The 25,703-nt window shown below is 36.6% G+C and overlaps 2 protein-coding genes across 7 annotated transcripts in view; one reads left to right on the forward strand and one right to left on the reverse strand.

Annotated features, from left to right (window-relative positions):
- The window catches only part of NPAT (nuclear protein, coactivator of histone transcription), a 48,649-nt gene extending 24,090 nt beyond the window's left edge, over nucleotides 1-24,559 (reverse strand). For all 3 annotated transcript variants that reach the window (XM_019624144.1, XM_019624143.1, XM_019624141.1), the window contains exons 1-6: nucleotides 24,402-24,559; nucleotides 8,957-9,075; nucleotides 4,181-4,241; nucleotides 2,610-2,682; nucleotides 946-986; nucleotides 34-267 (exon numbers count right to left, since the gene is read on the reverse strand). In XM_019624144.1, coding sequence (XP_019479689.1) covers nucleotides 34-267; nucleotides 946-986; nucleotides 2,610-2,682; nucleotides 4,181-4,241; nucleotides 8,957-9,075; nucleotides 24,402-24,438 — 565 coding nt within the window. In that variant the 5' untranslated portion in view covers nucleotides 24,439-24,559. The remainder of the gene's footprint in view (nucleotides 1-33; nucleotides 268-945; nucleotides 987-2,609; nucleotides 2,683-4,180; nucleotides 4,242-8,956; nucleotides 9,076-24,401) is intronic.
- Nucleotides 24,560-24,819: 260 nt separating this feature from the next.
- ATM (ATM serine/threonine kinase) overlaps nucleotides 24,820-25,703 on the forward strand; it is a 115,657-nt gene continuing 114,773 nt past the window's right edge. Inside the window, exons 1-2 of one of the 4 annotated variants that reach the window (XM_019624133.1) lie at nucleotides 24,820-25,071; nucleotides 25,348-25,488. The gene's annotated coding sequence lies outside the window, so the exon portion shown is untranslated. Of the gene's footprint in view, nucleotides 25,072-25,347; nucleotides 25,533-25,703 lie in introns of all 4 variants that reach the window. The other 3 variants (XM_019624132.1, XM_019624130.1, XM_019624131.1) reach the window with 3 other exon arrangements.

The following is a 25,703-nucleotide window of genomic DNA, read 5'->3' on the forward strand; positions in this document are numbered from 1 at the left end:
AACAAAATTTATGAGAGTAAAATTTAAACTTACTGGTCACAGTGTCTTGTGACTGTGAATGGTTAACTACTACAATATTTGACCTCAAAGGAATTGAAGTTTGGCTAGTTGGCCGAATAACTTGTGTAGCTGTCAAAGGAGCAGAAGTAGCAGTAGTAAACTGTCCTGAAAGATACGGTAAAGTCAGCAACTCTGAACTGATAGGAGCTGTTTGAGATGCAAGCCTTCTCTGCCGTTTGATTTCTGCAATCCCACTTCTTGTTCGGGCTGAAATACATGAGGAGTTAAAAAATTAACTCAATGTCAAGAGTAGTTTGGGAATTTTAAGAAGTCTACATGATACATATCCTATTATTTAACATGTTAGATCTACAGATTGATCTAAAAATATGAACTAAGTTTATATGATAAAATCATAAGACACAAACTAAAATGAGTTAAAACTTTATAAATCTAAGAGTACATTTCTTTTGTAGTAATTCACACTGATAACACCTCCAAAAATTAGAAATCAAACTTAAACAGGGAGTACTTAAAATGCATATTTTTACAATACATAAAACTATTAGTTCCTAAAATGATAACTATACTTAGAAAAGTAGTTTAAACAAAATACAGAGTGCCAAAAAAATGTATACAAGTGGACCTTTGGTCAACATTGCTCAAGCACTAGTTCGCCGTAACCAAAAGTGTCTGGATGCTGATGGTAACCACTTTGAGCACCTCTTGTAATTGCAGAAGTCAAACGTGACTCGTATTCATCTTTTTTTATCGGTACATAACAAGTACTACAATTTTAATAGTTTTTTCCTTTCTTGAAATGTGTATACATTTTTTTGGCACCATCTGTATAAACTTAGCACACATACAGTGTTAATTAAAATGTTCTTCTGATAGAGTTTGAAGTAATTCCGAATATTATTTAGTTTAAAGTTGAATACCAACCTCTCTGATTGGCAGCAAACCCTGGGGAACTTTGCATACTCCTAACAAATAAAACAAAGTAGTTAGATATTAAAAAATTTCTTGATATACTCTGATTTAGTTGCAGTCACACATAAAATAAATTGAGTTAAAAGGCAGTAGATCCCTCTCAGACAAAAAAACAAGCACATTTTTTTGGGGGGAGGGGTAACCAAATCTTATTTGCTTTAATAGAAAAATAGTGGCATGTAAACAAACTCACACACAAATAATTTTATCATGTTTCTATCTAATGAAGTATGCATTATAGAGTCTTGACATCTCATTAAGAATACAATTTGACTTGGCTTTAGGAACTTAATATGTAAGAAAACTATACATATAAAATTTTATAATTATCAGTTATCTCTTTTAATTATAGAGATGGCTTCCCAGAGAAATTCTGATTTCACATATGACTCCATAAATACTTCAGAATTCCAAAGTTGATTTCAAAGGATATCCTGCTTCTATCTTATTTGTGACTATGAAATTGTTTCATTCAACCTCTAAAGAAGGAGCAAAAAACATATAAGAAAATTCACAATACAAGCTGTAACTCCTGTGAATTGGAGTTACCCATGTATTTGGTAAAGAGACAAGATACTGTGCCACTGTCCTTGGAAATCTGTCAAATGGCTACCAACAAGAGCCACAAAACTTACTGAATCAAATAAGCATTTTCAATAACACACACACCAACCTTGGAGACTACCTAAGAGCCTTCTCTTTGTATGTAACAACACCCTGTCAATAAGATATCTCAATAACTTATAGTATTTATAGGTGATAATAAATTTTGAATGCCACTGAATATTATTGGCAAGGGGAGAAAACACAAGTCAGGAAAGGGGAATAGAGGAAAGATTACCAAATAAGATGTGATACAGTTAGATATAAAGCATTTGGGGCCATTTTAGCAGTTTAAACTGAGGAAAGAAAACGAGGTCCCTGATGAATTTAAGTGGGGTATTCACTTGTAGTAGCTCTGGGAGAAAGGGTTAAGAAATTGAGTTTTTCATACCAGACTCTAGTTAAATAAGAGATGTTATAAAATTGATATCAATAGGGCTGGAATCCTTCTAAGGATGCTGAAACTGGCATTCCAAGGCTGTGACCTAGGTATAAGGTGAATATTAGTGCCATGTGAAAATTCTAAATGTACAAGATTCCAGAAGTATTATTATTCAAGCTTGTTTCTTTACAAGGGAAGAAGCAGCAGGTCATGGATTCCACACATCAATTCTCTGCATATGTAATGAAGATGCAACTGAATAAGAAGAATTCACAGAGGACTGGGATTAGGAGACTTGTATTCACACGAGACTGGGATGAGATTTGTATTCTAGCCAGAGATCTGTCTGTAAATTGCTATGGGAACTTGGGAGTGTCATTAAACATTTCTGTAAGTCTCAATTTCCTCACTAAACATTTTATTAAAGTATGTACTATATTTCAAATTATTCCAATTAAAGACAAAGAAATATCAATAACCTTTAGAGTAATTTCAAAATTATATTAGTGTTATATAAATGTACCATATGGGTCATAAGAAGATTTTAAATTCAAGGTGCTTCTTACATGTGTTTACACCCCAAAATCATTATATACATTCTGATAAGCTTATTATATAAGCTTTTTATTACCTGATCTGAGAAAGTGTATGGTCTAACTTCTTCCACAGAGATGACATAATTGCTGGGACATGAGTTGATGTTTCTAAAAGAGGAAAAGTTTCTTAAAAAACCCAGTTGGAGAAAATTCATCATTTAATTTGAATAGACACAGATTATGAATGAGGAAAACAAACTCTTCTCTCAGCTGCTAAGATTACACTGGGAACTGAAGCTACAAGGCTGCTTTCTTTTCTCAAGCCACTGAGTATCAGACGCAATATGAGTGAAACTGGACATTTGTGAAATCTCTGAAGCTTTTTTAGATCAATAATTTTGTATCTTCTTTGAATTAAAAAAGAACACACTATTTTAAATCTTTGCTCTATTTGACATCATGTGACATTTGAAAGTGAATTAAACTAATTTGACTTATAATAAGTAATCATAAAAGTTATGAAAACTCCTTGAGCGTGGAAATTAGCTTTCTACATCCAATGTTTTCATGTCCAAATCACTGTAATTGCTTAGCAACCTCTTAAAAAAAAAAAACTTACCAGTTACTATCCTTAGAATTATACGCAAAATTCCTGAGGACTAATTAGTCTTTTTTAGGATGTGCTCTAAAACCACAATGATGGGAAACATAAGATATTTAAAATCTTTACCACATATTTATAAAAACTCAAACAAGAGAAAGCTACATGACATAATGGTAACAGTGGGACATAAACTCTTGTATTTGCAATAGCATATTGTTTCTGATATCATTTACACTCTAAATATTCCTGTAAGTTAATATAGTTTGGGAAATGAAGACTTTGGCAGAAAGATCAAGTAACTTTGGGAGTTAGAAATAGAATTCAGGCCCTGAACTTTCCAGGCCTATTACTTTCTACGGTTTCCAGTTTTGTGATCTTGGAAGTTATTTGGCTTCTGTAATCCTCAGTTTTCTGATACTTAAAAATGGGTCTAAACAACCAACACCTCTCACTAGGTTATTTTAAGGACTAAGATAAAACATATAAAAACACTTAGCAAAATGTTGTTTATGAACAGTACTCAATAAATGTTAAGCTTATTTCTTTTTTTATGTTATCATTTTATGCTAATTATTTACTACTAATTCTTTGTTAATTTGTAAGCTCTGCAAAAAATCGTATTAGAGGAAAAAAAAACAAATTTTAACTTTCTCCCTAAAGCATTAATTTAGGAAAGCACTGGTAAACATAAGCCAGAATTTTATGACTGGTTCCTGTGTCCAGTTTAAACTACAAAGGACTTAAAATTAAAATATTAGTTTGCAATGTAATAACACATGCCTGTTCATTAGGGTAGATATCCAGAGTTAAGAGTTTTATTCTGTTTTATTAAAAAATTATTTTGTTTTTATATTTGCTAACATTCAGATTTGCAATTTATCACTTGATATAAACACAAACTACTTCAATATATCCCAATAAAATTCATCTCATCATAACTGAGACAAGTTTTCTTATGGCTTTTAAGAGGCATTAGTATCCTTTAAAAATTACGTCTAATTAAAACAATTAGATAAATGCTATATAAAATTAACAAAAAAATCCCTGAACCTGAATTCTTACCTTTTGTTTTCATAGCTACATATTCGTTCAAAATTGTTGTCAAGTTTTTTCCAAATAAAGACTGAAAAGAAAAAGATCAAGCATTACGAAAATCATATAATGCTACCAATAATTTTCCACCACGAAATTTCATCATATAAAAGTTATTAAGTTAGATCTGGATTGCAGAGTAGCTGATGAAAGAGTAAAGAGCAAGTCATCAAAAATGAAAACAGTCATTCAAGTTAGGGGTCGAATCAAATATTCTAAATGTAAAGACTCATTTGAATAAGTCTTGACTGTTTGAATAACATTGTGACTATGTTTCTTTAGCTAAAATAACCCCAAGGCATAAAAGCAGTTTTCCATTGGGAGGGATGGCTGGTACAACTGTTTAAAAATAGTAAGGACCCACTCCTAACATGCCTTTTATATCCTGCAAGCCTGGTGAACATGCCAAAGAACAAAGAAAATATTGAGTGTGAGGGATACCCTTCCCAGAGATCAGTACCTTCCTATTTTCACTTTTATCTTCTCATAATCTCATTCCCCTCGACCCCACCCGACTCCTACTACTACTCAAGGGCAGGCTTTTGGGCTGGCCGAGTGGCTCAGTTGGTTAAGAGCTTGCTTAAGAGTGTGATCTCTGAGCAACAGCAGTTTGATTCCCGGCCCGAGCTGAGCTGCCAACAGGGCAGGATGGCTTAGCTTAAAAAAAAAAAAAAAAAGAAAGGGTAGGCTTTTATTACCTCAAGTTTGTGGTCATATGATAAAATAGGGAAGGAACAGGACTTTTAGAGCAGACAGTTCTGAGTTCAAGTTCAACACTTACTACAGCTGTGATAAATCACCTAAATTCTCTAAGGCTTACTTTCAAACATACAAAAGAACATATTAATTCGCAATCTTTTGTTGTGAAGATAAAATGAGGATATATGTAACATGACTAGGACAATGTTTAACACATAATTGGTGATCAGTTCCCTTTTGCCTCCTGAAGTTACAGATTTCTAATTTGTTCTTCTGTCTTAATTAAAGCCTGAGAAGTTAGGGGATTTGCTTAATACCATCTTGGTCATTATACCTTGCTTTATTTCTACTGGCTAATAATTAGCTGCTGAATGACCGCTATGTACTGAATGAATTGTGTCTCCCAACATTCATGTGAGAACACAAGAAGGTGGCCCTTTATAAGCCAGGAAGACAGTCCTCACTAGGAACTGAATCAGGGACACTCTGATGTTCAACTTCTCAGCCTCCAGAACTGTGAGAAGTGCTTGTTTTTTAAAAAACATAAGGTTTTAAGGGTATTACTGCAACTAGGCCCTCATAGACAAAGCTACATAAACACAGACACGCTAACTCACATGTACAAACATATCTATATTTCTATATATATTTGTACATATATTAAACATGTCTTCACACTGATACTTGACTATAATTCAACACCACAGGTTTTATTCTTATGCTTACTTGTATCTTCTTTTTCACCGAGTGAGAAACCTGGCTCCCATTATCGACAATTTATGTACTTGTTTAGAATTGCTAATTTAGAAAAACTCAGATTTATTTAAGATTCATTCATGTTGTGAGAGTCAGTACCGTTATTTTTTACTGTTTAGTAGTATTCCATTGTACAAATATAGCAGTTTGTTTGCTTATTCACTTGCTGAAAGGCATTTTGGTTGTTTTCAGTTTTTGATCACCAGTAATAAAATTATTATGCAGGGTTTTGTGTGAACAAAAGTTTTTCAATTCACTTGGGTAAATATCTTGATATATAAGTACTGGGTCACATAGGGAGAGTATGTTTAACTTTATAAACAATTGCCTATCTGTTTTTCAAAGCAGCTGTATGAGATTTTGCATTTTCATCAGCAATGAACGGGAGTTCCTGCTACTCTGCATCCTTGCCATGAAGGATCTTAACAGTTTTTGTTTTTTATATTCGCCATTCCAATAGGTATACGAGGTCTGTCAATTAAGTATGCACCAACACCAGCACCTAGTCCACCCTTCAAAGCAATTTTGAAACTCTTTTTTTTTTGGAATGGCCATCAGAGCTGTTGTTTACCCCTGATGTCCTGAATGTCATCAAAATGTCTGCCTTTCAGTATTTCCTTTATCTTTGGGTAAAGAAAAAAGTCATTGGGGGCCGGATCAGGTGAGTAGGATGTTCCAATACAGTTATCTGTTTACTGGCTAAAACTCCCTCACAGACAGTGCCATGTGGGCCAGTGCATTGTCGTGATGCAAGAGTTCAGGTTGTTTTCGTCTTTTTCACGTAGACTTTTCAGCACTTCCAAATAGTAAACTTGGTTAGCTGTTTGTTCCGTTGGTACAAATTCATAATGAATAATCCCTCTGATACCAAAAGAACTTATCAACATTATTGCAGCAAGTTCACGAACTTAATTATCAGATCTCGTGTATAGGTATGTCACTGGGGTATTAATTTGTATTTTCCTAATGATTAATGATGGGGAGACCCCCTTTTTCATATGCTTATTGCCATCCATATATTTTCTTTGGGGCAGAGTCTTCAGATCTCTTGCGCATTTACAAAAATTTTCAGTTGCTCTTTTTTGTGAATTTTAAGAGCTTTTAATATATTCTGGGTACATACCCTTTATCAGACATGTGAGTTATAAATACTTTCTTCTAGTCTGTGGCTTGTCATTCTTTTAACGCTATCTCTTACAGAGAAAAAGTTTTTAATTTGTAGAAAGTTGAATTTTTAGTCAGTACTTTTAGTATATCTAAAAACTCATTGTCAAACACAAAGTTACACAAATTTTCTCCTGTTTCTTCTCCAAGTCTTAGTTTTACACTTTTATCTACTATCTATTTGGTTAATTTTTGTATGACGTTATACGTAGACGTTCTTTTTTTTTTTTTTTTTAATCTGGATGTCTAATTGCTCTATCACCATTTGGTGAGAAAATGATCCTTTCTCCATTGAATTGCCTTTGCACTCTTCTCAAAAGCCAGATTTGTTCCACTGATCTGTCTAACCTTCCCCTAATGTCCCTCAATCTTGATTACTATAGCTTGTAAGTCTTAAAATCAAGTAATGAGAGTACTCTAACTTCTCCTTTTTAAAACTTGTTTGGTCTATTCTAGTTCCTCTGCATTTCCATATATAATTTAGAATTCAGCTCGTTGCTATCTATAAAAATGCTTGTGGAGGTTTTGATTGCAACAAATCTTTAGATCGAAATGTGGAGAACTGACATTTTAACAATATAAAGTTTCTCGGGCCGGCCTAGTGGCGCACTGGTTAAGAGTTGGCTTGACATGCCAGCTCTGAGCAGCAGGGCCCCGGTTTAGATCCCACATGAGGGCCAGTGATGCTGCGCCCCAACAGCTAAGATGGTGAACAACAGCTCGACCTGGAGCTGGGCTGCCGTGCGTTGCCGGCGACGGTGTAGGCTGCAATGGGGCTGGCCAGCAGCTGGTGTGAGCTTTTGTGAGCTCCAATGGCCAGTGAGCGACTTCCTCACCTGTGAGGAGCGCAGTGATAATACCAACACGGGCCAGTGAAGTGACACCCTCCACAACTAAAGTGAAGAACAAAAAGACAGCAACTTATCTGTTCCCCTTCCCTGATTCCCCAACGCTGTTCCCCTCCCTTATTTCCCCAATAAAATCTTTAAAAAAACAAAAAAATAACAATATAGTTTCTCAATCCATGAATACAATATCTCTCTCCTTGTATTCAATTCTTTGATGTGTTTCATGTAGATTTCAGAATACATATCCTATACATAGTCTATTGGACTTATTACCTAAGTATTTTATTTTTGTTTATTGCTACTGTAAATGGTATTTAGAAATAAATAAATAAATTTCCAATGGTCCATTGTGGGTATAAAGAAATGCGACCTTGCTAAACTCTAGCAGCTTCATACATATTTTCAGGTTTCCTCCATAGACAAACATGTTGTCTGTGACAGATGAAATGAATCTAAGAAGCCATGTTTAAAATAAGATGACAAAGTATCATTTCAAATAATGTAGTTCCAAAGAAGAAAGAAGAAAAACAAACAAAAAAATGCAGTTCCAGAATATAGCCATTTTTTACCAAATGATTCTCTGTTAGTCTAGTGACCCATTTTATATTTGTCTGAAGTAAGGAACCAAACAGAAAAGGCTGAGCTGCTATAAAATACCAGAGACAAGGTGGCTTAAATAATAGACACTGATTTCTCATCGTTCTGGAGACTGGGAAGTCCAACAAGCTGACAGCTGATTTGGTTCCTGGTGAGATCCAACTTCGTGGCTTGTAGACATCCCTTCTTGTTGTGTGCTCATCACATGGCCTTTCCTTGATGTGTGCACATGGAGTGATCCCTTTCTTTTCCACTTCTTATAAGGGCATAATTTCATCTCGAGTGCTCCAACCTCATGATCTAACCTAAATCTAATTTGTTCCCAAAGGTCCTATATGCAAATGCCATCACCCAGGGGTTTAGGGTTTCAACACATGAATTTTGAAGGGACACAAATATTCAATCCATAACAGGCAGTAAACAAGCCCTAAGACAAGCGGTATTGAAAGTAATTAGAAATGTGGGTGTCATTAGAGGCCAGGTTCTTAATTTACTTACCAGCTTTGGCATATATGTTTGAAAAGAAGAGCTGGCATTTTTCGGGTCTTTCCAATCATGCATGAATTTAAACTATCCAATTTCTGACAAATTCATTTTTCTAATGAGCTGATTTTAAGACTCAGCTTATAGTTTCTTATGTTCATCAAAGATGAAATATTTCCTTAAGAAACAAATCACTCACCAGCAAGCAGGCTGGGATAAAACCTTCATCTGTACAGTGTTCTGCATATTCTTTTAAATGTGAACTTTCCAAAATAAAAGTCTGGCAAGTAGAAGTGAGGTTTTCCTGTTGTAAATATCCTAAATGAAAAATAAAAGTTTAGGTAATTTCAGTAAATCCTACACTTTTGATAAAACTGCTATTAAAAATGCTAGAGCCCCATGTTGGGCACACACACAAAAAGTGGAGCACTTTCATATCACAAATGCGATTTCAGGTGGAACATGCTGGGATTTTGCAGCCCTGCTCAGAAACACCAGTTTGTACTGCCACACGGTAGAATTCATAGAATAGATGGCTATTTAATGGGAAAAATTCTAACCAAACTAGAAAAGAAGGTGTTTGATGAAGTGCAATTTTTGCACAGTAATGCTTATAGGAGAATCAATAAAGCAATGATAAATAAGTAACTGGAGAACCAATAGAGAAATGATAAATATTCTTCCACTCCATAACCTCCATATTGACTAGGTCAGTAAATGATATAAATTAACTTACTGAATTAAAGAAATCTACATTTTCCCAATGCTGCTATTTACTTGTACACTTCACTTGTTTGCCTAATCGTTCAAGAAAATAATGAAGAAAATAACTGCTTTGCGTCAAAGCTGAGAAAGGCACTCCTTTGATTTTTAATTTATGCCCTTTGGGAATCAAAGCATTAACTATGTCAACAAGAACTCTAACACTCACATCTAACTGACCTTTATAGGACAATATTATGAACTAGTGCTTGGTACCTTTACATACACGGACACATAATTTGTCCTGACTAGCAGCCTATCTTTATTCTTTGTTTCTTAGGATAACTAAGTTTTAACTAAATCACTATAAATAGTAATATAGTACAAAAAGAACACTGGATAGAATATTAGGAAACCAGGTTCTTATTCTAGTCTGTTAAAATAAACATTGTGACTTTGAGGCCACAAAAAAAAAAAAATCACCTAACTTCTTCAGGACTCAAGACGCTTCATCTATTATATAAGGCATCAGAGTTACCTTGACTTGTGGATCAAATCTGGTTAAATTACTCCCTTCAATCACTTTCTACAGCTCTCTGTTTAAACTTCTAAATTCTGAGCGGCTTCAGTAGGAATGGTGGATTGAGGACTTCCAAAAATCCTCTCCTCCATAAAAGCAATGAGAACACTGGCACAAATTATTAAAATTAATTTTTACGGACTTCGAAAAAGTCTTGCAAAAATCTGGGAACATTTAAAGAAATGTTAGTAAGTACAGTGAACAATGTGGTATTTTAGCTTGCTTTATTGCCATAATCATTTCCCCAGCTTAGTGGTATACTTGAAAATCAACAGTCTGTAATCATTGTGAAAACCATTATAGCCTAGCAGGCTGTGAAGGAATCAGATGGGACTGGAAGTTTTCCAAAGCCCCAAACCCAGAAACTGTCTATTTAATCTGTGTGACAATTCCCTGTAAAACCCCACTTCCATGTCTTGCCTTTAAACTGAATCAATGTTCATCCAGTGCAAACAAGCTTCTCCTTGTGGGTGTTTGCTTAAAACTATCAGGAGGAATTGCTTAACACCACAGCAGCCTGTGACACAGAATAACATTTGGGACAAAGAATAAGATAACCAAAACAACAACAAAATCCTTAAAAAAGAAAAGCTGGGGAATGAGAAGTCCATAGGGGGCTTTGGAAAAGCTCTGACATATTCCTGGGATACTAGGTCACCTTCAAGTGTAGGGCAGGGCACAGAGAAAAGACCTGACAAGGCCCTAAGCCCTCACTTCTGGCTGACTTAAGGCTCTAAGCAGGAAGTGAAAGTTGAGGCAGTTGTCAACTGCTTAGATGAATGTTGAAGCCCCAAAGTACCCACAGCCCCCTGGCAAACAACGATAAATTTAATGATTCCAATCATTTAAGGAAATCAATGTCCAACCACAGAATATAAACTCAAAGCATACAGACTTTACTATAGAGTTAAATCAGGAAAATTAAACAAACAGCAACTGCTAAAACAATAACAAAGAATAATAAACACGAGGGAGGGAGGAGAATTTGATTACAAGAGTTGTCACATTAAAGTGTCCAATTTTCAACAAAAAATTATGAGACACGCAGAGAATCAAGAAAGTGTTGCTCATATGCTGGGGATGGCGGGGTGTGTGTGTGGGGAAGCAGTCAATAGAAACTATCTCTAAGCAAGCCAAGATACTAGACTTAAGACTTTAAATCAGCTATTTTAAATCAGTTTGGAGAACAATATCTACAGGAAAGTATGATAATAATGTCTAATAAAAAATAAATAAAAGAGATAGAGATTATAAGAAAAAAAACAAGTAGAAATTCTAGAAGTGAAAAGTATAACTGAAATGAAATATTCACTAGAGGGGGCTCAATAGCAGAAGTGAGGCAGCAGACAAAAGAATCAGTGAGCTTGAACATAGACAAACGAGATTATCCAGTATGAAGAACAGAAACAAAAAAATGATGAAAAGTGAAGTCTCAGAGATCTGTAGGACACCATCAATTGTGCCAAAATAAACATAATGGGAATCCTAGAAAGAGAGGAGAGACAGAAAAGGGCTGAAAGTACCTTTAGAAACAATGCTCAAGAAAAAATTTTAAGGAACACAGCCTGCTTATCCAGGAAGCTCAACAAACTGCAAGTATGATAAATTCAAAGACAGCCATACCTAGACACATCATAATTAAACTGTCAAAAGACAAAGAGAGAATCTTGAAAGCAGAAAGAGAGAAACAGCTCATCACATACAAGGGAACCTCAATAAGATTAACAGCTGATTTCTCATTAGAAACCACAGAGGCCAGAGGCACTGAGATGACATATTCAAGTGCTAATAGAAAAAAAGGTCAACCAAGGATTCTATATTCAGCAAAACTCCTTTGAAATGAAAAATTAAGATATTCCCAGATTTAAAAAAAAGAGAGTGAATTTGTTGCTAGAAGACTTGCCCTATAAAAAATACTAGAGGGAATCCTTCAGGCTAAAATGAAAAGACACTAGACGGTAAATCAAATCTACATTTCAAAAAATAATGTGGGCAGTAGGATGGCTCAGTTGGTTAGAGTGCATGCTTTTAACAAGAAGGTTGCCGGTTCGACTTCCACATGGGATGGTGGGCTGTGCTCCCTACCACTAGACTGAAAACAGCAACTGGACTTGGAGCTGAGCTGCACCCTCCACAACTAAGACTGAAGGACAACAACTTGACTTGGAGCTGGTGGGTCCTGGGAAAAACACAGTTCCCCAATAAAGTTAGAGGGGAAAAAAAAAAAGAACACTAATAAAGGTAAACTACACAGGTAAATGTAAAACAGTAAAAATGATTTTTGTTTGTAACCTTTTTATCCTCTCTCCTTTAAAAGACAACTGCATACAGCATTAATTCTAAATCTGGGTTGATGGGCATACAAGTATAAGGATGTAATTTATATGACCTTAACAGTTAAAAGGAGGGGAAGAGAATGGAGTTATATACAGCAGAAGAAAAATTTTTATACAGTATTGAAATTAAGTTTTTACTAATCCAAAAAAAGATTTTTTGAAGTTAATTATAATCTCTCAGCAATGACTATGAAAATAACTCAAATGTAAAAATATAAAGAAAAGAATGGAATTAAAATAGTAAATTGAAACATTTAACAAAAGGGAAATAACACAGGAATAGAACACAGAAGAAATCAGATACACAAACTACAAATAACTAAATGGCAGACAAAAATCCAAACCTTATCAGTAATTAAATTAAATGGTAATGTATTAAATGTTCAATCAAAACGTAGAGAGTCACATAACAGATAAAACACATGATCCAATTATATGATCTCCACAGGAGAAACACTTTAGATTCAAAGATACAAATAGGCTGAAAATAAAAGTATGAGAAAAAATAAAGCATCCAAACAGTAACCAAATGAGAACTGGAGAGGTTATACAAATAATCAAAGTAGACATTAAGACAAACATTGTTACTAGAGAGAAAGATAATACTAAAAATTTCAATCAACCAAAAAGATAAGAATTAAAAGCCTATATGCACCTAACAACAACCTAAGGAGGCCCTTAAAACATTAAGCAGAAATTAACAGACGTGAAAGGAGAAATAAACAATTCAACAATAAAAGTTATAAACTTCAATATCCCACTTTGAATAATAGAGAGAAGATCAACAAGGCCTGAAAACTATAACGTGACTAGACCTAACAGATATCTACAGTGCACTCCTCCACCCAACAGCAGAAGAATACACATTCTTTTCAAGTGCCCATAAACATTTTCTAGTATAAAGCATAATTAGGACATAAAACAAGTTTCAAAAGTTTTTTTAAAAGATTAAAATCATACAGAGTATACTCTCTGACCACAGTGAAATGAAATTAGAAATTAGTAATAGAAAATAGGAAATTCACAAATATGTGGAAATTAAACAACACTCAAAATACTAAGGGGTCAAAAAAATTACAAGGAAAATAGAAAAAGAAATTGAGATAAATGAAAACAAAAACACAGCATACCAAACCAAATTTCTGGATTGCAGCCAAAGCAGTGCTTTGTGGTATATTTACAGCTATAAATACTTGTATTAAAAAGATGAAAAGATATCCTTCCACTTTAGAAAACTAGAAAGAGCGCACCAAACCCAAAGGTAGCAGAAAAAAGGAAATAGTTGTTAGAGGAGAGAAAAAAAATAGAGAATTTTTTAAAAAGAGAGAAAAATCAATAAAATCAAAAGTTGGTTCTCTGAAAAGGTAAAAAAAATTGACAAGTATTTAGCTGGACTGAACAAGCAAATTTTAAAAAAGAGAGCAGACAAATTATTAAACAGAAAGTAAAAAGATAATACTATCAACCTCAAAGAAAGAAGTTGGATTGTACAGGAATACTATGAACAGTTGTATGCCAACAATTTAGTGAGTCTAGGTGAAGTGGATAATACCTAGAAAGACACTAACTAAACCGAGTCAAGAAGAAACAGAAAATCTAAACAGAGCTAAAACAAGTAAGGAGATTGAACTGTAATAAAGAAACTTTTCACAAAGAGAGGCCTAGGATCAAAAGGCCTCGTTGGTGAATTTTATCGAACACTGAAAGAATCAGTACCAATCATTCACAAACTCTTAAAAAAAAAAAAAGGCTTCCCTATTCATATCTGAGGCCAATAACCCAATACTAAAAACAGACAAAGACATTACAAGAAAACTACACACCAATCAATATCCCTTATGAAAAATACCTAATAATTCTCAACAAAATACTAGCAAATAAAATCCAGTAACATTTAGACTTGATTATATACCATGGCCAAGTGAGATTGTGCTAGAAATAAATACAAATAAACAAAAGTAAATCAATGTAATATACGATATTAATAAAGATCAAACACCACATTATTGTCAATAGATGCAGAAAAATCATTTGACAAACTTCAACACCCTTTCATGATAAAAACACTAGGAGTAGAAGGGAATTCTTTTAATCTAGTAAAGGCATCTATGAAAATCCGACAGCTAATATCGTACTCAATGGTGAAAGGCTCAAAGCTTTCCCTATAGGATCAGGGACAAGACAACCATGTCTGCTCTTGCCACTTCTATGCAACATTGTGCTAGAAGTTCTAGCCTGGGCAGTTAGGAAAGAAACGGAAATAAAAAGCATCCAGACTGGAAGGAAAGAGTTAAATAGCTCTATCTGCAGATGACATGATGTTTTACATAAAAAATCTTAAGGAATCCATGCACACACAGAAAAATATTAAAGCCAAAAGGATGTCAGCAAAGCTGCAGGATACAAGATGAATACACACAAATCATTTATATTTCTATACACTTGCAATGAACAATCCAAAAATGAAATTAAGGGGCCGGCCGAGTGGCGCAATGGTTAGGAACTGGCTTGGGACGCCGGAGGACCCCGGTTCGGATCCCACATATGAGGGCCAGTGACACTGCCCTCCACAGCTGGGATGCTGAACGGCAGCTCAACCTGGAGCTGGGCTGCCGTGAGTCGCCAGTGACGGCGTGGGCTGTGGCCCCTGTGGCAGTGGGTTGCCATGGGCTACCGTATGTAGCCAGCAGCTAGCGTGAGCGGCCAGCAGCCGCAGTGAGCGGCCGTCCAGAGGCCGGCGACTGATCTGCCTCGCCCAGGAAGAGCGCAATGATGGTGCCAGCTTGGGCCAGTGGAGCAACGTCCTCCACAACTAGACTGAAGAACAAAACGACAGCAACTTGTCTGTTCCCCTTCCCCCAATAAAAAAATTAAAAAAAAAATGAAATTAAGAAAACAATTCCATTTACAATAGCACCAAAATAAAACGAAATACTTAAGAATAAATTTAACTAAAGAAATATAAAACTATACTAAAAACTACAAATTATCAGTGAAAAATATTGAAGAAGATTAAATAAGTGGAAAGATAGCTTATCTGTGTTAACAGATCAGAAAAGTTAATACTGTTAAGATATCAATACTCCCAAAGTTGATTTATACACTGAACACAATCCCTACCAAAATCTGCCTTTTGTGCAGTAATGAACAAACCTATCCTAAAATTTACATGTAAAGACAAGGGACCCAGAGCAACCAAAAAAACCTTGAAAATGAAAAAGTTGGAGGACTGATAGCCATTTCAAAACATACTACGAAGATTAAGTAAATCAAGGTAATGTGTTACTGGCATAAGGACAGACATATAGATTAATGGAACAGAATTAACTGTCCTGATACTTATGGTCAATTACTTTCAGAGTGCCAAGTCATTGGGCAAAAGAATAGTGTTGTGTCAAAAACCGGTGCTGGGACAACAGGATATCCACATGCAAAAGAATGAGGCTGGACCCTGACCTCACACCAAATACAAAAAACCCCCACAAAACAAATGTTAAGAGATAAAACTCTTAGAAAAAAACACAGGTGTAAATCTTTGTTTTTGAGCTTGGGTTAGGCAATGGTTTCTTAGATATGAAATCTAAAGAATAAGCAACCAAAGAAAAATAGAAAATTAAAAACTTTTGTGCTTCCAAGGATCTTCGCAAGAAGGTAAAAAAAGACAAACAGCAAACAAAATGGAAGAAAATATTTGCAAATCATATATCTGACAGGGACTAGAATCCAGACTATATAAAGAACTCTTACAAGACAATCAAAAGATAACCCAATTTAAAAATGGACAAAGATTTAAATAGACCTTTCTCCAAAGATATACAAACTACTAATTAACACATGAAAAGAGGCTCAACTTCATTAGTCATTAGGAAATGTAAAATAAAAATCACCATGAGATATAACCAATTTCATACCCACCAGGATAAGTAGAATTAAAAGACAGTAGTAAGTACAGATGCTCCTCAACTTTATGATAGGATTTTTTTCCCGATAAACCCATTATAAGCTGAAAGCTGAAAATGCATTTAATAAATCTAACATACCAAACATTGAAGCTTAGCCTAGCACTACCTTAAATGTGCCCAGAACACTTACATTAGCCTATTAACCTACAGATGGGCAATTATCTTGGGAGTTTCATCTCAAGAGTAATTGCCTTCCTTTCTCACCAGAAGAAGGAGATAAGATGGGTATTTCGTAGACATGATGGAATATGAAAACACAAAACACAATGTTGAAAAAAAGCTGGCAACACAGTGCACTGTAGACTATCATTCATCTGCCCTTGTGATCACGTTGTTGACAGGGAGCTGCAGTTTGAGGCTGCAGCTCAGCATCACAACAGAAGATTGTACTGCATTTCACTGGCCAGGGAAAAGATCAAAATTTGAAGTAGAGTTTCTACTAAATGTGTACTGCTTTCCTACCATCGTAAAGTTGGAAAATAATAAATTGAACCATCATAAGTCAAGGACTGTTTGTATTGCAAAAATGTGGAGAATCTGGAAACCTCATATATTGCTGATGGGAACATAAAAATGGTGCAACCACTTTGGAAAGCCACTTGGCAAGTTCTCAAAAATACTAAACATAGAATTACCATATGACCAAGCAAGTCCACTCCTAGGTATATACCTAAGAGCATTAAAATCATATATCCAAACTAAACTTGTACATGAAATGTTCATAGCAGCATTTTTCATAATAGCTTAAAAGTGGTAAAAACCCAAACGTCCATCAGTGAATGGAAAAATGAAATGTGATATATCCCTACAATGAAACATTATGCAGGCATAAAAAGGAATTAACTAAGTGTAGGTGCTATAACACGGATGATTCCTGAAAACATTAAGTTCAATAAGTCAAACACAAAAGGCCACATAGTGTATAATTCCATTTACATGAAATGTCCAGAATAGGCAAATCCAGAGATAGAAAGATTAGTGGTTGCCAGAAGGAGTGGGAAGGGAAAAATTCGGACTGTTAACAGGCATGGAGTTTCATTTGGGGGGGGGATGGAAATGTTCTGGAATTAAGGTAGTGGTAATGGCTGCGTAAAATTTTGAATATACTAAAAACCACTAAATTTTTCACTTTGTGGTATGTGAATTATATCTCAATGAAAAAATATAATCCTAAATCCTAACATGTCATATGAAGTTCTACTTGTTTTGTATCCTAATTTCCTCTTTAACCTTTTATCTTGTTATTCCATCTCTCCAAACCAAATTGGTCTTTCAATTCCACAAATAAACAAATGGTCTTATTTCAAGGCCACTGTACACTCTCTTCCCTTCGCTTGGGCAGCTTGTTTTTTCCCAGCCTAGCTAATTTCAACTCATTTTCAGGTCTAGTATAATTATCACTTCCTCAGAGAATTTTTTTTTTAATCCTCTCACTGTACCACACTATTACCAGATACTATTGATAGATTCCCTTATACTTGCCTTTATAGTATATTCATTTCAGTACTGGTATAAGTCAGTAAGTATTTAACTACAGTAAGTCCTCACTTAATGTCACTGATAGGTTCTGTGGCTTTAAGCAAAATGATGCACAATGAGACCAATTTTACCAGAGGTTAAATGATATTAAACAAGAGTTAAACTGATGAGTTGGCATCAATTATATAACGAAACAAAGTTGAATGAAACATTATTCGAGGACCTGCTGTATTAAAGCGACTATTTGTAAGGTCTCTTCCAATATTAAAATGATATGGTTGTACTCTTTTCATCTGAAACTCTATCTTTAATTAACCGGGCCCTACGAGTCAAAAAACTAATGAGTTGACCCACAAAGTCATTACATATGAAGGTTATAAAAAGGAAAGTCAAGGAAATTGTCACCCCATTATAGGGAATGTCCTAGCTGGGATTTGGGAACCAACTCACAACTTTCTAGTTATAGTTGATGAATTAGTTTTCTAACCTCTTGCTAAAGGGAGAAACAAACAAGCATACAAATAAAAAACCAAAGACACTGTCCTTTGGAGTATGGGAAACCATTTAGAAACTAGAAGAAACTTTCTTTTTTTTTAAGTCTCAGATACTACTTTTTCACTAAAGATGTGAAATCACCTCAGATGTGAAATTACATGGATGAAAGAGAGGTTGCTGTTCTCCTTTTATTTTTCACAAATAAACAACCCAATATAAAACCCTATAAAACTATAGCCAGCTGAAAATAAATCGTTTTTAAGATGCTGGCTTTCTGACAGTTACATTATTTGAACTAAGTCAGCTACTACTAGGATTTCATTAATATAGAAATTTAAAATGTATATGAACAGTTAGTCATCCTGGAATCTGGGTAGTTGGAGCTTTTTCTTTATGTGCTTTATGATTTACATTGAAGACCCCAAATAAACAGTTTCTTTTCACGGTGGAGAGTTTCCAAACTACTCATCACCCCAGATGTTTTCATAACCACTTGAGAGTTCTAACAGGTGGTGGTATGAAATAAAATTCCTTAAAGTAGATTTGATTTTCTCTAGACCAAGAATTCTCAAAAAGAATGACATGGCTCCAAGGGGTTGAAAACTGGTACAGGGAAGAGAATAGAACAAAGAAAATGTTACTCTTTTTATGCATAAATCACAGATATACGTACAATTATATACAGTATATTTCCCATGGGAAGAGTGATTAGGAAAAAAAAGTCTAAAAATGTTCCTTAAAGGTGTGAGAATGAAATAAAGGTTGATAACACTGCCCTAGATGGAATGTAGTGCTATAGTTAACCTTTCTCAGAAAGTATGGGCATTTGTGTCAGCATACTGTAGGAAAGGAATCATCGCAGATCATATAGTTTATGGCTTATCATAAGACATTATACTTTTGTATAGTATACACTTGAGAAAAGGCTCTGTTAATAAAAGGCTAGATTACTTCTATAATGAGTGCTTAAAAGTTATGCTGCATCTTAAACTAGAAATATATGAGATATATATCTTCTGCTCTTAAAAACATGTCCCACTTTGGGCAATCTAGACTTCCCATTTTAGATTACACTTGATCTATTTTGCTTTAGTTTTGTCCCAGAAGTTCCAAAATAATGTGATAATTGCTGACTACATTCATGTTCATTTATCATTATATATGTGTATATATATACACATATATATATATATATATATACACTGTATATATAGTTAACCAGTTATTTGCCTACAGAAGTCTTATTATCATTAAGTACCTGATTATAACCAATTCTCATTCATAATAGGGGAAATTTTAGGTACAAATTATTCTAAATCTCAAATGTTACAATGAAAATGCAAACTAAGGACAATTATCTCTTATTCCAAAGATAATACAAATAATACTTCAATTAACAGTCATCAATTATTGTTTCTAAAAGTAACTTTAGAATAAAATAACTACATCTTTTGTGTAAACTTACTGACAAAGATGTTCAAATAGGTAAGAAAGTATGCCCAAGTTTTCTTTTTTCTTAACACAATACTATCTTCTGCCTGCTTTTCAGTGGAGGTAGTAATGAGAAACAAAACAGACTACAAGAGAAACATAACTGAAAAACAGAAAGATAAAATTCTAACTATATCAAGGGTATTTAAATTAGGAATTGGGGATACCAAGAGTCTGATCTCTCTTCTTCCTGAAGAGGGAAAGATAAAAAGAGGGGTGCCTGATGAAGAAAGCAAGAGATAGCAAATCCGCCTACCTGAAAATATCTCCTTCATGTATTCTAATAATTACCCGATCAGTGGTTTAATCATCTTAAAAACATATAAATAATTCTCAGGAAGATTTAACTTATGGTGCCTTATATTACTAAATCCACAAATACCAAACTCTGTCTATAAAGAAGTTATGATCTACTATGGCCCAGAAGATACACTATAAACAAATAGTTGTAAGACAAAGCAAAGGTGGTAAGGCACTAGGACTTACTTCATGGGAGGATAGGGGCTAGAGTAAGTATTACCAGACTTGGGGAAAATTATGTTACATTTCAAGGAGGAGTTGTCTTGAAGGATGGTTGGGGAATCCCAAAGAAGCTGATAGAAAGCATATATAAAAGAGCACATTTGGGGAACATGCCCAGTTTGGATGAAGCAGAATGTATATGACAGAGAACAGGTGGAGATACAACTAAAAAGCAGAATGGGTAAGGATCATAAAAAGTTGTAAATGTCAGCAATGACATTATTATTATTAATAAACAACATGAATAAACAGAATCTGAATAAATGAGCAACAGAAAATAACAATTGGAATAAATGATAGGTATATTATTCAGTTGACAAAGGAGAATGTCATGATCACAGTTGCACTTTTGTAAATATTAACTATTAAGTATCTATAGTGTTTTGGTGATATAAAGAACAGGAATAGTGGCTTTTGACCTTTTGGGGTGGGGATGGGGGGAAGGTGTGCCAGTCCAGCTTCTGTTTGCCTTCGAATCTATTCTTTCCCCTTTTCCTGCTCTCCACTATGACAGGAAACCTGAGCTCATGCAGGCAATGTTTCCTAGGCTCCAAGTCAGCTGGTTTCTGGCTGGGTTCAATAACTGGGAAGCTCTGGTGTGAGACTGGCGGGCAGCTGGACGAAGCCACACTATTTTTCTCCCATTCTCTCTCTGCCTTGGTAGAATCTCCTCTATGACTACTGCTCCCTCACCAGACAAGCCTACCTTCCATCTTCCACACAGTGAACCCAGCCTCTAGGCTGCCTCATTTCTCTTGTCCTATTTTAGTGGCTTCCAGCTGTTGCTACCCTGAGTTGGCTCACTTAAGCTGCTGGTTTTCTTACCTTTTATATTGGCGGTGTAACCAACTCCATTAAATCCCTTCACGTTAAATACTCAGATTGGTTTCAGTTTTCCTGAATGGATGTTGACTCATGCAGAAAGGAACAAACCTATTTAGGGATCTAAAGAAAGTTCTGGACCCTTCACCCATAAAAATGCCCCACCTACACAAAAAAACCTTTATGGTTTTGGGAGATCCTAAAGCTATTGAAGCCTGTCTATTAAACCCGGATTATGAATACTGAATAGGACAAAAAGGTAAGTTTCAGTTAGGGAAGATCAAAAAGTTCTAGAGAGGGATGATGGTGATGGTTACAGAATAATGTGAATATAAATAAACTTAATTCCATAGAACTGTACACTTAAAAATCACTAAAATGGTCAAATTTTGTGTATATTTTCCCCCAATCGGTAAGTAAACACAACTACAATAGAACCGGCTAAGGGTATAACAGAAGTAATGTGCAATGCTGTGGGAACATTTAAGTTAAAAGTACTAACTACCCGCTGGAAGAGGTTTCAGAGATTACATTTGATCTGAACCTTAAATATCATTGTACTCGGACAGGGAGAAAAACAATGCAGGCAGAGGAATCAGAATACATAGGAATATTTGAAGAAACTGTAGGTAGTTGGGTATACCTGGAGCATAGGGCAGATGCTGAGAAATTACAATCAAGCAGGAGAGGCAAGAAGGATCCGTTCCACACAGCACTTTGGTTTTTATCAGTATGCCATACAAACTGGTGGCCCAGAGGCAGTAAACAACACTTGGACGTATTTAGGCCTGTGGAACATTTAAAGACATTCCAACAAGACAACAGCTGAATGTAGCTGAGTAGCAAGGCTATTTAAGTGGAGTAGTGAGGTACAAAAATCAGTGCAGTATGTTGACAAAGGAAAGGTAGGTGAGGAAACAGGGCAACTGAGTAGTACTCATTGTTCTTTGAATAAATTTAACTTGTGAAAGGGCAACAGGGCATTAGATACATTGTGCAGTGGGGTGCAGAAAATGGTGTGTGTGTGTAAGGGTAAAAAAAAACCTGATTATGTGAACTCTGAGGGGAGAACTTACTTCTCTCTATTCTTAGCATTTGGCAATGTTTGGAAGATACAAGCACCCAAAGATTTGCTGAAAGAACATTATGAAGAAAAGGGGCCAACAACAGAGAGGAACTGAAGATGGGGCAGGGGTACTGACAGGAGAAGAATCATGATCGAATAATAAAATCAATATTTTAAGCCACTAAGTTTTGGAATCGTAGATCTTTACCTAAGCTTCAAGACATACAATGCTAAATGAAAAAATGTAAGCGCAGTGAGTGTGCGGAGACTTTTTCATTATTCTTTTGCACAACTTGAAATTTTTGGTAAGCACAATTGTCTCAACTTCAAGAACAGGAGATGTAGTGTAAATGTTTTAGGCAGATTTTTGTATCAGTAAATAAGATGAACTTCAAGACTACTGAAAAGCCATGACAAAAGTCCAAAACAGAAGTAGGATAGGTGGCAATCAAAATGGAATATGAATGACAAAGAACTAGTTTAGGATAAGAACAATGAGTCTGGAGTGCTTAGCCATTGGAAAAAAGTAGGAAGTCAAGAAGAGCAGCTGTTTGTGGAAAATAAAGGCTCACAAGTTGGTATGAATTATTAGTTACAAAATCATATTGCTTTTTTTAAGACTAGTGGTTCTTTAACTGGGGGCGATTTTGCCCTCCCTGGTAAACTCTGGCAAGAACTATCTGGAGAAAATTTTTCATTGTCAAAACTGGGTGGGGGTGGGGACTGGGGTCCTATTGACATCTAAAGGATAGAGGTCAGGGATGCTGCTAAACATCCCATAATGCACAGGACAGTTCCCCATAAATAGTTACCCGACCCCAATCATCAATAGTGCCCAGGTTAAGAAACCCTATTAAGACTGTGGTTACTGAAGCCCATCTGGACTACCAAACTGCCAAAACTCAAAAATTCTTAAGCAAACACTGCATGGATGAAAAAAAGCATGTCAATGTTATCGCGAACACTGTGAAAGTCTACTTTGGATTGGTTTTCATGTAAGCCTAATAAATATAACAATTACAAGACAGATTTTTCTTAGATATGGATGCAGGTTAACTGTTGATACTCCATTCTGATAAAGTGGGCAAAAGATTAGAGAAACATTAACAAAGAATTAGTTTGAACTTAAGCCATTAAGTCAGCTTTTCCAAAAATGGATGGTGGAGCCACTACCCTCTAATATTTTCTGCAAAATGAGTCTATTAAGAGCCCATGCACAAACACCATTTCTTTGGACAGGGCTGAGTATTTAAAAATGAAACAAGACACCGGTTTTTCTAACAATAAAACAATGGTACTAATGGCTGTGGCTACTACAGGAAGTTTCATCCCAGATGTTTACCATTTACTTTCAGGGATAGTGAGTACGGTATCTGTAAATCATTCGCTCAAGTTTTGAGCTTTATGTGGCACTCGTTCCCAGCAGTACAATTCTCTTTATTCTTTGAAGGGACAAACAACAAAGCCTGTTTCTCACACAGACAATACACCCTGACAACTGGCCCAAGGAATTAACCCTCCTTAAATGGAGGAAAAACTAACCAGGACTAGAAATTTTAACTGGAAGGAATTTTCCCTCTGTACTTCCTTGCTAATCAAAATAGGAATTGTTGCTGTTTTAATCTGCAACTGGCAATTCAAACCTCTACAATGGACGACTTATTGCGGATGGGGGGTAGGATGGAGAGGGAAGAACACCTCGTTCGCCCCAAATTCGTGGATCTAAGGGCGAGTTACGAGAAGGGCGTCAGTAAGACGTTTCTACAAAGATGGGTGGCTGAGGAAGTCCTTATATTTTTCCTATTATGGTTCCAGCCCTGACAAGGGAAAGTGCGCCCAAGGTTGAAAAACACATAGCCCGTCCGTCACGTAGACAACTCTCCTTCAAGGGTCCCAATTAAGTGTGCAGGCCTGATTTGCCCTCCGAATCCGGGCCTCAGGTGTTCCATGCCGAGCTTCTCTTCAGTCCTCCCCTTGCCACGCAGCCTTTCCGGAGAGGAGCATCTACACACAAAGAGGCTTCAACTGCCCGAGCCTCTGGCTGAAGAAGAGTCACCGCCGGGCTGAAGTTGTAGGCGGAGAAGCAAAAGAGCCCAAAGCTTCCCCACCCAGGGAAAACCTTTGGCCCCAAAGGTCCTTCCGTCCCGCTTAGCCAGTCCAATATCCCTCTCTCCCGAGTCCGAACTTACCCAATACCAGCCGGGCTACGTCCGAAGGTAACAACATGATCCAAGCCGCAGAAGGAACCGCAATAGGAGACAAGACTCAGGTAAAAGCCAACACAGCGACAGCTCCTGCGCCGCATCTCCCGGTTCCAGTGGCGGCACTGAACCCGCGGCAATTTGTCCCGCCTCTTTCACTTCACGCCAGCCAATCGCTTCCGCGAGAGAAAGAAAGGCGCCGAAATGAAACCCGCCTCCGTGCTCCTGGGTACTGTCGTCATTTCCGCCCTCATATTTGGAGGGGTGGGGCCGAAAGAGGCAAGGAGGTGGGGTGCTTGCCCAGGAACTCGAGCCAGAGGAGCAGCAGCAAACGCAAGGGCGCAAGCCATTGGTGGGCGAGGCGCAGGCGTGTTTCCTCGGCCGAGCCCAATGTTTTGGGGAAACGAATGCTTGGACCGGAGAGCGAGTGATGCTGGCGCGCATGGGCAGACGGTGCCCCGGCGCTGGGTCAGCCTTCTTTCTTTTTCCCGAGAAGGGTGCTGCGCAGTCACGCCAAGTTTGAACCGGAAGCGGGAATTGTGCGTGGATCGCGGGTTGGAGCAGTTGTGGCCGCGGGCAGAGGCAAGTAGAACGGCGGTTTGGACTGCAACCACCACCGCCTCAAGAGATTGCACTTTGGCTGTCGTGGAATCCAGCGGTATGGGCACAGAAGCAGTGCTGTTGGGGAATTCAGTCCTATCTGAGCCGTTCTAGGCCCCAGACGCCCAGTCTTCACGCACTCCTCTAGAGCTGCCTTTTATTCTCTACACCTCATCTTTCCCGGTTCCCTAGTCTCATCACTGTCTCGTGCCCTCCGAGCCCCTAGCGGATTTAGCCTTGAACCTTTTCTTAAATGCCCTGAAGTGAACCCTCCTACGCGTCCAGGTTTAACTAGATGACTAATCTTTTTTTTCTCTCTCCCTCTCATAATTAGTAGTTTTAATCAACGATCATCTTAAGCTTCTGTCGCGTGGTTTAAGAACATGGGCTCTGCAATCACACTGCCGGAGTTCGAATACTGACTGTCAGCTGCGACTTGGCTGTACTGTATTCCTTGTGACAATCCTTGCCTGTGGTGAGCATTCTAGAGCGTTTGCTGCTGTTTTTAACCAGGTATAGGTAAGTAAAAAGACTAACAATTCAGGGCGATAATGGGATAGGAGAGAATTGTGACAGTAGAGGGGTGAATGAGGTTTTTGGAAACTCAGCCTGGGAGAAACAATTCTTTAGTATATTCAGGAATAAAGGTGCCTACCTTTATGGTTCTTTGGGTGTTGCTAAGGTGTTTTC

Source organism: Hipposideros armiger, unplaced genomic scaffold, assembly GCF_001890085.2.
Source record: "Hipposideros armiger isolate ML-2016 unplaced genomic scaffold, ASM189008v1 scaffold_580, whole genome shotgun sequence".
NCBI lineage: Eukaryota > Metazoa > Chordata > Mammalia > Chiroptera > Hipposideridae > Hipposideros > Hipposideros armiger.